The sequence below is a fragment of the Ciconia boyciana genome, chromosome 4 (assembly GCF_034638445.1).
Source record: "Ciconia boyciana chromosome 4, ASM3463844v1, whole genome shotgun sequence".
Taxonomy (NCBI): Eukaryota; Metazoa; Chordata; class Aves; order Ciconiiformes; family Ciconiidae; genus Ciconia; species Ciconia boyciana.
Genome location: NC_132937.1, coordinates 11772175 through 11787592, shown reverse-complemented (window position 1 = coordinate 11787592; position 15418 = coordinate 11772175). Strand labels below are relative to the sequence as shown.

General features: G+C 46.4%; 1 protein-coding gene across 1 annotated transcript; it reads right to left on the bottom strand.

Annotated features, from left to right (window-relative positions):
* Positions 1-2878: 2878 nt before the first annotated feature.
* PMAIP1 (phorbol-12-myristate-13-acetate-induced protein 1) lies at positions 2879-3299 on the bottom strand. The gene is made up of 2 exons (XM_072860658.1): positions 3248-3299; positions 2879-2991 (listed from the first exon to the last, which is right to left on the bottom strand). The coding sequence occupies exons 1-2, from the start codon at positions 3297-3299 to the stop codon at positions 2879-2881; spliced, it is 165 nt and encodes a 54-aa protein (XP_072716759.1).
* Positions 3300-15418: the final 12119 nt, after the last annotated feature.

Genomic DNA, 15418 nt, shown 5'->3' with positions numbered 1-15418 from the left:
GCACTCTGCTGTTGCCTTAGTGTGTGCCTGCTGACTTGGACGTATGGAAGGAATTTGTATAATACAATCATGCATTCAGAATCTGCAAAAAACCCCTTAGTTATAACAACAACTCATTTTTCTCGCTAACATTGTATTTATTATCTCAGCAAGAATTCAAGACATACATGCATGGGGCATACAGCAAAACATCTGGCCTGTATCCAGAATAGGCCTTAAGAAAAACAAACTTGTGTTGATACAGTCATATAGCGGATCCTTTGGAGAAGTAACAAAAGGACTCCTAGGGAGGACATCAGCAAGTGCTTGCTCATATACTGGCACTGATTGCTTGGATCTAGGTCTTTTTCCTGAGCTCACTGTGAATGCTAGCACTCTTGACAATCCTCAGAGAAACATAAAAACATTTCACAAAAAGCAAATCATTTTTGCAAATCTAGTCAGAAAAATACTGCACTAGTACTTAACTCAGATATCCCTGTGATAATGCATTTATGGGGATACCTTTTTTTTTCATAACATTCATGTGTGCTATGGCCTAAAGAATTGTGTGGGCTCTGTGAAGCCTGCACCTCATTTCCTATTGAATCTCAAAGCAGCATACGTTGAGCAGAACGCTTTTATTCAAATACATTTCATCTACTAATGCAAATACTAATGCTGAATTTTCCTGAGAGTCCCGGACAGGCACAATCATTGTTTAGTGTCCTTGATGAAGACTCCAGGACTCCACCAAGCCCAGGGCACACAGCAGGAGCCTTTCTGTTGAAGTCGGGGCTGCCTTTGATGAACAGCTTTGTCAAGTTGCACGCGGTGCTAGCCTGGGAGCTGGTGTTTAGCCTAACAGAAACTCTTTGCATTTACTTTTTAATACCTGAAAAACTGACCTGTGTACATGTCAGCAAAACATGTTACTTTGCAGTACTAAGACAAATAACAACTATTCCTGAAAGATTATGTTCTCACTGAAAAGGTATTAGCTGGCTTAGAGGAGGAAGAAGCCATGCATGTGGCTCAAGCCAATGGCAAAGCTCCCAGTAACACCACTGGGACGGGGTTAAGTCCTCCATACAGAAAGCAGGTAAAGTCAGTCAGCTTCTGCTTAGTGAAATCAGTGTCAACAAGTAACAGCCATACATGGTTGGTTGTGACAGAGTGACCAGAGCTATGTAATGACAATTTTGCAAAGGCAGATTCAAAAGATCTAACTGAAAAATTCATTATCAATACAAACAAGAATTCACAACGAGGCAGGAAAAAATGTAATTTGAACAGACCCAGAATTCAGACAGTGCAACTATACAGCCTTATACAATGCAAATGTACTTACATACAAGGTTAGTAAGAGAAGCAACGCTGACCATTGACTTAAGAGGTAGCTACAAAACGTGATCAGCTTCAGCCATTTTCTTGCTAGCTTGCACCCATGAAAAATACCGTTTAGGCTCATGTCTGACATTAATTGACTAGCAGAGTTACTGTTTGCCTTGACGACAATCAGCATGCTTAATTCAGCTCCTCCAAAGCCAGCCAAGGGTGACCCTTCAGTGAGATAGGCATAATGCATCACCATCCACTGGATGTGCTACAGCAGCTTCACCATTCCAGAACCAAAATGAGGTTTCCATGAAATGAAATGGAAATAAAGTACAAGGGAAGAACTTTCACTTGTAAGTCTCATTAAACATTCAGAAATCCAAGGCTACTTTCCTGTACTGAATGTAACATTCAATTCTATTGATATTATTTCTTCAAAGAGAGGTAGTTGCTTTCTTTGAATAAATAACATTCTCAAGAAAACTTGAGATTCAACTCGGATTCAACTTTAAGATCTACTTCTATTGAAGAGTTATTTTGTTACTTATAAAGACACACAGCGGTATTGTTGTTCTCAATAAATTCTTTGTAATGTTGAAAGAATCCTTCACCAAACACACATATTTCAATATCTGTATTTGTGTAATATATATTAATATATATGTCTTATATAATGCTATACTACAGTATGCTCCCCTCTGTGATGCATGAAGTATTTCCTTTATTATCAGAAAACATTATGCTTTCTTCTAGTTAATATAATGTATTTTTATGTCATGTTTTAGACATTTTTTTCGTACTACTTTTGGAGCCTAAACAAGTAGCATTCAATTAATAGTTCTGTGAAATACTCATTTCATACACATGGGGTGCACATATTTATATTTTTATATATATAATATATATGCAAATAGATACATATATATATAATATAGACTAGAACTATGCAACATCATGTTAATTCATAGAATTGTAATTTTTAATCCACAAAGCAACATCCTGTAATAAATAACCTTTCAATAAAGATAGTGGTTTAATTAACAAATGAAATAATCCCAACACCAGATTCCTGTCCAGCAGAATCCATGCTTTAGAAAACAAGAGCAGTCAGAAACTGAGCAACTGGCTTTTGCTTTGTGATATACAATCCCATGTTCCAAGACACTGACTTTTTTTTGGCTTCTTCCTGAAAGTGATCTGAGCTCTTCAGTGAAATGTAGCTGTGGGACAGAGGACCAGAGGGTGACTGGGGAAACCAGGCTCCTGGAAGTCTTCTCAAACCAGGCTGAAGGGCAAGTTCCATGTTGCCCCAAGTCTTCCCATCGCATGGTGAGGGGCTCTGCCCATCGCTATCTTTTTTTCCACCTGGCATTCATATGCCAATATTGCTGTAGCATTCTTCAAAGAAATCATGTTGCGACAGCCATCCTTCAGTGGCTACAGGCAGCAAAATGCAACGCAAAGAGCTTTCTTCATCTCCCAGTGTCAGTGAAGTCCCTTGTTCCAAATCAACAAAGCCAAGGTCTTCCTTGCTTTTCAGCGCACCGTGTCCGAGGGGAGCTCACGTTTCCGGGCAGAATAGCTTTGTTAGGAGGTTCAAGATTTTCTGCCGCAGGTCCCACTTGTCGCCTATCCTGCGCAGCTGCAGGGCGCACTCCGCCACCACCTCCCGTTCTGTAGAGCACACGCACGGCCGTCAGCCATCCATATTTGGTTTTAATTCTAATGAGATCTTGGCAATATTGTAAATAAGGCCGCTTTTTCCTCAATATTAAACACACACACACCCACGTTCACACGGGCGGCAGCAGCCGCATCCTGCCGCCCGCGGCACGGCGAGCGCTGCCCCTGCTCCGGGTGCCGGAGCCGGCAGGCAGCGGCCCGGGCGGAGAAGTGCCCCCACCACCCCTCTCCCTTCACCCTCCGGTACTTGCGGGAGCGGCGGGCGACGCGGTCTTGCGCAGGGTCCTGCCGGGCATCATCGCGGCGGCTGGGTACGGCACGGGTCGGCGGCGACAAGAGCGGCACGGGCGCGGCGGCACGGGCGGGCGGGGCGGAGCGCGGCCCTAAGAGCGGCGGCGCGGCTGGGGCGGGTGCCGGGCCCCGGGGACAGCGCCTCCGCTGCGGGACAAAAAGGAATGGCGGGATGGAGTGTGCTTGAACAAGAGAAGATGGAGGGATGGGGGTGTGCTTAGGGAAGAGGAGATGGAGGCATGGGATGGGCTTGTGGTGGGCCAGGAGGGGTGGAGGGATGGGGTTTGCATCTTCTGGGCAAGAAGAGGCGGAGGGGTGGGGGTGCTTGTGCTGGGCAAGAAGAGATAGGAGGGTGGGCTGTGCTTGTGGTGCTGGGCAAGGAGAGATGGATGGGGTTGTGCTTGCGCTGAGGAAGAGGTGGAAGGATGGGGTGCTTGGACAAGCAGAAGCAAGGGATAGGTTGTGCTTGTGGTGGGCAAGAAGATATGGATGGATGGGTCTGCTTGCTCTTAGTCAGGAGATGCTCCTGACACAGCGCTGTGATGGTGACCTTGGCCTCAAACAAGTCATAGAGAAATGAACTGGTCCATGTCATGTGCCATTTGCAACTTAGGGCCTCCCTCCTGCTGCTGGATCCTTCCCGTGGCAGTGCAGTGCCCACATGACATGTTGCTGGCTGACACACGCCAGGGTGCGCTTAACTGTGCTTGCTGTAATTTTAGATGATGCTTTTTACAAGAAACAAGAGATGGAATTATAAAGTTGCCCTCGTGACTTTGTGATTGTTGCACAGAAGAGCTGCCAGTGATATATGAGTCACTCATCTGCCTCCTGTCTCTCGGAAAGTTGATATTTGGTGTGGTGGCACATAGGATGGACTTTTGTTTTTAGGGGGAAATGAAAACAGTTTGACATAAAGAGAGCACAGATGGGCCAGACATAACAAAGAACTGATTTGTGGCTGAAAGCCAGTAAATGCCCACCTCTCCCATCAAAACACAGCTTCAGGCAGGAAAAGACACTGCAGTATAATACAGACCCACAAAGGGCTGTCAAGAAGCTCCTTTCTGTGGGATCAGGGCCTCTGAAGTCAAGTGTCTAGAAACGCTGATGACTGAAGTCTATTAGAAGAGGAAACTTTCACCAGCTCAGCTCGGAAACCCTTTCCCCTGCATATGTGCTGGAAGCAATGGCACATCTGAAATAGGGCTGGGATTTCTCTCCCTGTGTAGGAAACCTCAGCCCCTGGCAGAAGGCAGTGGGCACAGTGGTGCTGTGGGGCTGGCATGTGGGAGAGGCATCGGTGCCAGCTCACGGATAGGGCATTTCTCAGGGTGAGATGTCCAAACGAAGGCTACGGCTAGACAAATGAGGCTTTTGCATGGCTGTTCCCAAGACGGCGGCTGGGCTGCAGTGGGCGCTGGCTCTGGTGGCATCTCGCAGTATGCTCTGCTGGGTTGTGACCTGGCACCTGGTGTCAGAGCACTTTAAGTTGACCACAGAGGAGTTTTTTGAGAAGGTATTGCCTTCATCCCTCATCCTTTGGCATAAAACCTATATGGCATATAGGTTTATTTGCTTGACTTGATGTGTTCAGGGTCGTTTTTCAGCTGTGTGAACACCCTTGTTTGTAACTCAGCCCTGTTCAGGGAGAGCTGCCCTTTGACCATATCATTCCTGTTACATTAAGAAACTGTTTCTTCAAAATAAGTCTGTTGGGTTTTAGAAGGCGGGAAGGCAGGTAAACAGCTCAGGAGTGTGTCAGGCTGTGTGATGTGTCATCCCTTGCGGTGGAGGTGTTGTGGTCTGAAGCACATGATGCTCAGGGCTGCATCTCATGGCCGTAACATGGGCTGAGCGAAGCCTGATGGCTGGTCTGTAAATCACGGCAGACCCTCCAGGACACCAGTGCAGGGGGCCAGGGTGCTTACTGAGACCCCTGCGTGCCCCTAGTGCTCTCAATGCTCAGCAGTCCCAAATGCAGGGAAAACACTCACAAACTCAGGCTGCAGGGAAGAGGGACACACCAGTCCCTTGTGCTGCTGGGCACACACATGTTAGGTTGTGCATTTATTTTGCTCGTTCAGGCAGAGCCAGGAATGACCTACGGCTTGTTCTTTATGAATTTGGAGACAGATCTAATACTTGGGCAAATTATTTAAATAACTGTTCCTCCAGTGAGGCCAAAACCAAATGAACCTCAATTCTGTCCTGCTTAGCAATACTTCCTCACCCAAAAGCAGGATGATCTTTAAAGGCAACTTCTCCCTATCTCTCTGTAGCAACACTGAGAGATGGGCCCTTCTTTTGGGCCTATGTGGGTGAGGAGATGCTTTCCCTGCTAGGGCAGCTGGGCACAAACCAGTGGGCTAGTAGAATCACAGGCATTCATTTATTTCTTTATTTTATTTTAAAATAATGGTAGGGTAATAAGAACAGTGGAGGACTTTAGTGTACAAAATGGGATAATAGACCTGCCTGTGAACCAGAGTATCTGAAGTGCTCATCTCTGGCTGAGTGTCACCCCATCGCTGCGGTCAGAGCTGTGTATGTGAGTGCAGTGGTGTAAGGCAGGAAGCCCCACTGTTTAGAGGGGATCTGACTTGCACCAGCTCCAGATCTGGCCCACCTCCCCGTAGGGAGAGGTCAGACTGATCGTGCCTTACTGATGTGTGAGAAATCACAGTCCGTTGCAGCGGGAGCAGCACACGGCAGGGCCGCTGCCAATTATAGAATTGCACAACAGGGGCAGAGCAAAAAAAAGTAATCCATTGTAGTTTCAAGCCACCAGCGAGCTCTGACGTTTTTTTGTTTCAGTTCCCTTAAATAAAGCAGTGTAGCTGTGGGAAGCACAGACCTCTGGGAAGCTGCTCTACCGGAGCAGCCACAAAAGCCATTTCTTGCTGTGGCTCCACTGAGCGGGACCACGGGCCCCCAGGTTGGCACAGCTGCGGAGGGGGAGCAGAGAGCAGCAGCCCAAGGAGTGCAAGCCCCTCAGAGCACTCTTCCAGTTTATTGCTGTTTAACATAATTTAAAGTTAGTGCAATTACACAGCTGAGAAGAAAGCATCATATTGAGATAATATGCTCAGAGCTTCGCTGGTGTCTGGGAGATGCGGTCTAACCAGGAACATGTTATTGAAAACCAACACGTGACTGACTCTCAGTATGAATAATACCAGCGGGCAGACTTGCTGAAAAGAAATCGAATGTTGCAGAAATGAAATCAAGAGTAGGAGAGAAAGGAAACTAGCTGTTTTTTCTCTGAACTCAGTTATTTGTGCTGAATCAGCTTCAAGCTGTTTCTGCACACCCCTATAAGATCTTAAATAAATCTCTGGTACTGCTTCATTATTGGAGTTCTTCTGATCTTCCAAAGGCTGTCTGGTGTTGACAGCTCTTGTGTTAACTGGGAAGCTGTTTGTTTCGTTCTCTCTCTCTCCCTTTTCCCATTTCTGCAGACCGCAGAGTTGGTGGTTCCTGTTGATCCTCGCAGGTCCAAGCACAGGAGCAGGAAACTCAGCTCTATTGTCAGGAGCACAAACCAAAGGTCATTTCAGGAAAGCGCGGCAGGGTGCGGCCACGCCGAGCATGTGTGATGATCACCAAGTGCTGGCCTCAGCGGGCTTTCTTTTTTTTTTCCCCATTTCTTAAATCACTCTAACTGTCTTGTTTGCTCTTCTCTGGTACCTTTCCTCCAGGGATCTCTCTCACCATTGCAAGTAAAGCTTCATAAATCCTCAAGCCTTAAGCATTAATCTCAACTTCACTTTTCAAGGAAACAGCTTTGTTCTGTGTTAGCGATTTTCTGGTGGCAACTGCAGCAAAGCTTCAGCCTCCAGCAGCTGCTGCTGCACTGCCAACACTTCCACTATGGTGAGGGAAGAGGTGAATGCAGATTTAAATAGTTAAGTGAAATATTCCAGCTAATTTGACTTTCAGTTGCTGGTGTGATCCAGTACCAGACAGGAAAAGAAACTAAGGAGAACTGCCTGCCCACTGCTCAGATGTAACCCCCACTTGCACAGGTCTTATCTGCTGTTTAAATATTACATAATGGCCCTACCACTAATTCTTAGACTCTCCCGACTATGTTGTTCTCTCTTGCCTGCTTCCCTTGAAAGCTTAAACATATAATTTTCTTAGCAAAAGGTGAACTGCATGGCTTGTTCATATATCACAGTGCTCTGTCACTGGCAGTGGGGATGAACACCCATCTTTTCCTCTACAAGCACCTGTGTGCCAAGCAGGCTGCATTAATTATTTGCAAAATGCTTCTGAAAGATGACTCGCGTGTGTCTGATCTGGTGCCCACCAAAGCCAGGGTGGGCAAAGCAGTTTTCCTACTGACAGCAATAGTATTTGGTTGAGGATGGGGTTGGATACCAGAGCCCCCTCCTTGATATAGCTGGAGTGTAAGAGAGTTTATATTGACTGTGTGCTCTTTAATCAAAGAGTAACTGTAAAAAAACTTAGTTGACTGAATTTTCCTGGTCTTAGGTTGTTATACAGTCAATTCTAAATTAGCCGTGGCAGATTATCTGGTGAGCTGAATTTTCTGTGAAAGCAGAAAGCAAAGATGCTACAGGTGGCTCCTTGTAAGGCCATTCCTGATTCAGCCCGTTGGTAGTCACCAAAATGCTTTCTAAAGAGCTAAAAAGGACATAAGAGATGGCAAAATTCATTAGGTAGTTTGTTAAGTGGATTTTAGCACTCATGAAGATGAAAATATCCTCATAAAGGCCAGTCTTTGCAACTGCTATCCAGAAGTAGGTATTAGTAAAGTAAATATTGGCATTGATCACTGTTTATCAGGCTGGTGGAGTATTTGCTGAAGAACTCTTCTCCGTGTGCACAGGTGTCTTTGCAAACACCAAGAATACAGCTGCACCATCACTGCTGAGTTTTTGCAGAAGTCCTTCCTTGGATGGTGACTATGGTTATTTTCTGTCTTGCTATCTTTGTTGAGAATGTGAATGTGCTCCATTTCTGGAATTCATCATTGCTTGCTGGTCTGCCAGATCTTTTTCAGGCTTTGGCTACCTCCTATTTCCCCTGTTCCCTATGCCTTCTCTGCACTTTGTAATAATTTTTTTATATAGTCAATACAGCAGATGTGGGATGGATTGAAAAAAAAATGGGAAATCCCATGTGGGAGACACTTGGCACTTTCCTGGTGTGCCGGTGCCTTGCAGCTGAGCCAGCAATCTGGTAATCCATGCAGGGCTCATTATCAGTCACTTGCTGTGAATCACTGAAGTCTAATGGGAGAATTAGGGAATCCAAAGGAGCTTTGCTGGACACTGGCATGGTGACCTGGGATTCCTGGTCTGGCACTGAGCTGTCCCTCAGTGCTGCAGTGTCTCCCCTGTACCTTTTCAATGCTCTTCAGTTGGGACAGGAGCTATTTTGCATGGTTAGATTTTCAGCCTATTCTGAACAATATTTTCTCTGTGCTGGGTTTTGGAAGTGCCTTGTTTGAATAATCTCCAGTTGGATAAAGAATCACTTAATGCCCCTAAATCCTACAAAGCAGATTTAAAGGGGAAAAGATTTTAATTGGGGAACTTAAGGCAAAAGACAAACAGAATTAATAACAGGAAGGGGGGACTGAACCAAGGTAGAATGCAGTATCTTCTGTGAAACCTCCTTTGCAATTTTTAGGGCTTAACTGTTTTATTCACTGTAAAGATTAGAACTCTACATTTGGAAAAGGTAGACGGTATGTTCAACATCATAAGAAAGTATAGGATCTCCTCTACAATTTGAATCATCAGTGATTTGTATAAGAGATTAGGTGTGTTTGGTTGGGGATTTTGGGGCCATGTCTTTGCTATAACAAGGAAATACTGAGAATATGATTTGGGTTTCATTTCAAAATGTCTGTTTAGGAAAAAAAGGCACAAATGTATGAGACAGTATTGTGGGTAGATCATCACAGCCCAGACCTCAGGAGCTGACAGGAGTATGGGAGCAGGCTGTGCCTGCACATGCACACACACACACATATACACAAACACTGCCAAGATATACCCATTTTGGGGTGCTCTGATGAGTACCAGCAGTCTCCAGCTACCAGAGCATCACTGGGAGAGGCTAGACCATTTCCATTTCAGGATCTGCATGCTGCATCGTGGCAGTGTGAAACCTGCTATATGCCCTACCTCTCCATACTAACAGTCCCTACGCAGGTTGTGCTGGTTGAGAAGTGGGGCAGGCTGAAATCGTGTCTTGGTGAAAGCTGGCAGGGTAGCCACAGACTGTGAAGGCAGAGGGACCACTTGGCTCATCACTAGACTGACAACAGAGTTGGTATGAGAGGACTGACAGCATTCCATGTTGCGAGGTAGTTTCACTTTAAAGCTTTGCCTCTGATTGCTCCAAAATGAGTTAATTTCCTTTTTGGTTTTATTTTTCATACGCAGAAACATACACAGAGGGAGGAGGGTGTGACTTTTGCTGCTTGTTCTAAATGGGAGAGAAATCCAAAAGCCTCCCTGGAGATGGAAAGTCCCCTACATCTGCCCCGCAGATTTGCCGCAGAAGCTTTAGGCACAGAGGGCTGCAAGAAGAAATGATGCGGTGGCAATGACCTTGCATGGAAATGGAAGGAGGCTTGTCCTTTCCTGCCAAAAAGTGCTCCCTTTGGGGCACTCAGTGCTTTCTCTGTAGGTGTGAGCAGCTCGTAGAGAAGAGAAGGACATTCTGGAAGTGGTGGGACAGGGTGGTCAGATGCAGACACAAGTGCTGTCCTCCCTGATCTATTACCATGCTGACCTAAGGGCTGGATCCATCCACTGTCTCCTTCTTGACTTCAGGGGAGCCCTGTGATGGGGAGCAGCTCCACGTGGTACCACCAACCTGCAGCCCATAATCCCCCCTTTGCTAAATGAACATCACATTTGAGATCCTGCTTTATTTCCAGGTGACATCAGGGAAAGCAAAACCAGCACAGAGCTGGACATGTTTCACAGAATCACAGAATCATATAGGTTGGAAAAGACCTTTAAGATCATCAAGTCCAACTGTAAACCTAACACTACTAAGTCCACCACTAAACCATGTCCCTAAGCACCTCATCCAAACATCTTTTAAATACCTCCAGGGATGGTGACTCAACCACTTCACTGGGCAGCCTGTTCCAATGCTTGATAACCCTTTCCGTGAAGTAAAATTTCCTAATATCCAGGTTAAACCTCCCCTGGCGCAACTTGAGGCCATTTCCTCTCGTCCTATCACTTGTTACCTGGGAGAAGGGACTGACCCCCACCTCGCTACAACCCCCTTTCAGGTAGTTGGAGAGAGCAATAAGGTCTCCCCTCAGCCTCCTTTTCTCCAGGCTAAACAACCCCAGGTCCCTCAGCTGCTCCTCATAAGACTTATGCTCTAGACCCTTCACCAGCTTTGTTGCCCTTCTTTGGACATGCTCCAGCACCTCAATGTCTCTCTTGTAGTGAGGGGCCCAAAACTGAACACAGCGTTCGAAGTGCGGCCTCACTAGTGCCAAGTACAGGGGGACAATCACTTCCCTAGTCCTGCTGGCCACACTATTTCTGATACAAGCCGGGATGCTATTGGCCTTCTTGGCCACCTGGGCACACTGCTGGCTCATATTCATCCAGCTGTCAAACAACATCCCCCAGGTCCTTCTCTGCCAGGCAGCTTTCCAGCCACTCTTCCCCAAGCCTGTAGCGTTGCATGGGGTTGTTGTGGCCCAAGTGCAGGACCTTGCACTTAGCCTTGTTGAACCTCATACAGTTGGCCTCAGCCCATTGATGTCCATGCTGGCTCTAAACATGGGGACAAGCTTCTCCCATGTATCCACAGTCATGTGCCAAGTCCCTCCCCTTGGTACGCACACTTTTGGCCACATGTGTGCCACTGTGAGGTGGTGGTTACTGGTGGGAGAGGGAAAGCTGCTGGGGTGACCTTTGGCATTAAGAGTGCAAACAAACAAGTCAGAAATAAGAAGTCTCCCTTCAACGGTTAGGACACTGTGTTCTTCCTCACCAGAGATCTCTCTGCAGATGCACTGGCCAACTCCAAGGGGTATAAAGGAGAAGTAAATAGAGGAAACAGGAAAAAGGGTTTTGCACTTGACAACAACAAAGTATTTTTGCACTTTACAACCTGTTTCTATTCTCTGGGCCCTCTGTGCTTTGGGAAGGTCCTGGTGTTGGCTGCTCCCTGCCCCCATCGTGGGTCTGGGTGCTGTGTGTGTGCCCTGTGCCCCTTGGCAGGGCTGTCACCATCCCCTCTGACTCCACATGTGTAGGAGAGGAGTGGAGGAGTGCGGATGCAGGGAGGAGGAAGCGGGGGGGCGGATCATGGTGAGGAAGTGTGTGGGCTGCATCCCATAGGCAGGTGTAGGACTTGACTTTGCATGGCAGCATCTTGGGTTGCATCATGCTTTGTGGCCATGATGCCATCCTCCCTCCCTATTTCATCATCCCGTGGTGGGCAATGGGGCCCTGTGGAGATGGGGGGGGGGGGGGCATATGGGCTGCAAATCTGCAAGGGGCTCAATCTGCAATGACACAAGAAGTCAGGGTTTTTTGGTTTTGGGTTTTTTTTGTTACTGTTTTTAACACAAGGCAATTTAATTGTCAGGTGGTGTCAGGAGTCTGGCAGGGGATGGCTGATGTGACCAGACTGTGTCTGCCCTTATGGCAGAGCATGGTGGCAGGCAGGGAGAGGTGAGGGGAGCACTGTGCCAAGGAGGTGAGGGAGGACCTCCAAAAGGGCTGGGGAAGGGGCAAGTGGTGGAGGAGCCTCCCCAGACAGGCACCAGCCGCTCCCCACTGCCCTGCAGCTCTGGGGGACACTGGGGATGGCTGCACTCACTGTTTTGCAACCTGAGATCAACAGGACCCTGATGAATTAGTCAAGAGCCTGTGTGGTGGGTTGCTGATAAGGTGTTATGGGTACTTTCCCTGTCTGGTTCTGATACTGCAGGCAGGGGTGTCTGAGGGAGATGTTCTGAAGGTGCCACCTGAGTGCTCAGAGGAGCTGGCAGAGTGCCCTGGGCGCTGGTGGGATGTTCCATGCCAGGAGAGCTGTAGGGTCCCACTGAGCATGGCAGGGAAGGAGAGGAAGCTAGCAGTCCCCCTCTGCGGGGCACCTGGAGCAGACTGCCCCACAAGCCCCCATCCACCCCTGCAGGGACTCCTTGGGGGCTGGTGGTCTGTGTCCCACTGGTGAGGTTCACCTCCTGCTGGTAGGAGGGTGTCTGGCTGGCTGTCTCCCTTGCCCCAGGCATCCCTGCTGACCCTGTGGTTGCTGGGGTGTCCCTGGTGACCCCATGGGATGTGACCCTCTTGGGGTGACCATGGTGGTGACCATGGGGTGGTGACCATTGGGGTGACCATGGCATGTGAGTCCCTCAGGTGACCCCATGGGATATGACCCACTGGGGTAACCTTGGTGGTCCTATGGGAAGTGACCCCCTGGGTTGTCCCTGGTGGCTATGGGTGCTGGGACATCCCTGGGCTGGGAAGGGGCAAGCAGTGTGGGGCTGCTTCCCTTACAGCCCCAGGCCTTCCCTTGCCGGCCTCTTGTGGAGTTCCTCAATTTCTCTGGAGACCTGGTGTCGCCACTACCACCTCCTCCTCCCTTGCTGGTGATGAAGATCCCACTTCCCATCACTCAGGCTGGGGAGTCATTCATGGGCACAGACTGTGGGACCAGTCTATCTTCCTGCATGTGCAGAGAGGCAGATGTTGGCCTCAGGGCTGTCAGTGCAATCATTGCACTCCTGAGCTTCAGGTTCCCACTGCCCAGGAGAGGCCACATCAAGCAGAAGTCACCGTATATCTAGCAATGGTGGCATCTGGGTCTCCAGCCCAGGAGTTCACAGACTCACAGAATTCAGTGTTTGGGCAATAAATCTGGCAGTGATGGTGTCAAGTCTAAAAACCCAGAAGGCTCGGATCAGGGAAGCCCACAGAAGTTTGGATGCATAAAGTAAATAATGTGAACTTTCAGTTTTGGCTCAGGGCTGAATCACTATGAAAACCACCTTTTTTGTGTTATCTCAGCAATTGCCAAAAAGCAGAAAATGACGGCACCCGCAAAAACAACAAGTAAAATACCTTGTCAAGCTTTTAAAAACCTCAGTTAAAAAATTCTTGGTACCATACATGGGAAAACAGAGTCACAAGGGCAGTCAGTCAATGACTTATTGGACCTGCAGTTCTGGGAAACCTCAAAGGCATGAGGGAGACTCTCCAGAATCCCTATTTATGAATTTATCCCCCAAAAGACAAAAGCATGCACAATAAGCAATGCATTGAATCTAGTATTGGCAACTCTGATAATCATTCTATCTATCCATGATATTCTTTGCAATGCCTATTTCTGCTTTTATTTGTTTCCCTGTCCCCAGCTTTCCCTTCTTTCACTTTTTTTTATTGTGATGCTTCTGGGTTTGGAACAACTGTTTGTCTCTTCCTTCTAAATGATGTCCTACCAACCAACCACATCCTTAAATTAAAGAAAAAAACTAGAATTTAAGCAGACTTGGTGAAAAGTAACCATACTATTCTTCCTTTTGATTTTTAATTTTTTTTAAAAAATAGTCTATTTATCCTAGGTCATAAGATATTTGAGATGAGGGTTATTGGTTCATGATACTGGATTGACATTATTATTAACTTTATTAATGTGTGATCAAATTACACTATTAATTTACATAGATAATTTATGATAGAATGGTTGGAAATGTGAGGTATACATGTAATTGGAGCAATCACCAAAATAATAAGTTTCACTTGATACTTATGAGAGGTTAAAGGAAGATCACATTATTTCACAGATATATAGGCAAAGTGACCTGTAAGCCAAAAACTCTGGTTACAACCTCCCTTCTAACACTGAAGCAACAGTATTAGTTCTCTTTCATTAGTATATTTGGGGGATTCATTGTCCAAGACTAGAGAAAGATTGCAAATATCCTTAACTGGAATTTCCTATATTCATTCTAATATGAATATTTCATTTTTTCAGTTACTTTTAATATCCTCCCAACAGAACAGGACCTTACAAATCCAACAAGCTGTAAACCCAGCTTCTATGTGCATGGGAAAAAAAATGCAAATTGAGAAATCAAGCAGTTGGCAGCCAGGAAATGGAGCTTGTTCTGTGACCTCCCATGATAATAGAGGCCTTGGTGGTTTACAGACTTCTCCCAGGAGCAGAACATGGTGTGTTGTTTGTAGAGCAAAGAGAAGGACAGGTTTCATAAGAGAGTAGAACTTGTAAGAGTTGCAGTTGTGGTACATAAATATATCTTCTACCTGCTATTTCTTTTCCTCTATTTACTTCTCTATACACCCAGGAGTTTGCTGCTAAGGTATGGTGCAGAACAGAGCTTTTTGGAGGAAGCACTCAAGGTAGCCTGCTGCTGAAGCAGAGCTGTGCGCTCTGCCATGAAGAGAGAGGTTTTCTCATGCTTGTTCTCTTAATATCTAAGGTCATTCCAGCTGGATGCATGTGGCTGCTCTTCCATCCTCTCCAATAATCAGTATATGGCCACACCCAGTGGCAAATGTGATGGAGGGAAATTCTCAGTGTGAGTCTAGGATTATTTGGCAAGAACGTTATTGGAGTGGAGGATCAAAGTCATTGTGTTCTCTGGGATAGAGGGATCATGCTCTGGGCATGAGGGAGAATCAGCATAGCACATTAAGCATTGCCAGGCAAGGTTAGCTCAGGCACTTGCCTGTAATGGTGGCTATGGGACACCTGAGAAAGAAGATGCTTGGACTATTGAAAACAGGATGGGCAATAATCTTTTCCTTTTTTTATTCTACCAATTTCTGGCAATCTAGAAGAATAAAGACTCCCTGATTCAGAAGATACATTTGAGTGCTACATATTAAATATAATTAATTATATTTAATCCTACAAGAATAAGTTTTCTTCTGAACCCATTTACACTTTTGACTTGCACACTATTCTTTGGCAATATGGCTAAATTCTGCACAGGAGTTACAGGTTGGTTATCATAGCTCTAAATCATCATCTAATTGCTTTTCTGCTAGCTCTGACAATCTGACTCATTCTTTATTTGGATCATTTGCAAGACACGTGAGCTAGATAACTGCAGTAAACTTCAGAAATCCAGGAA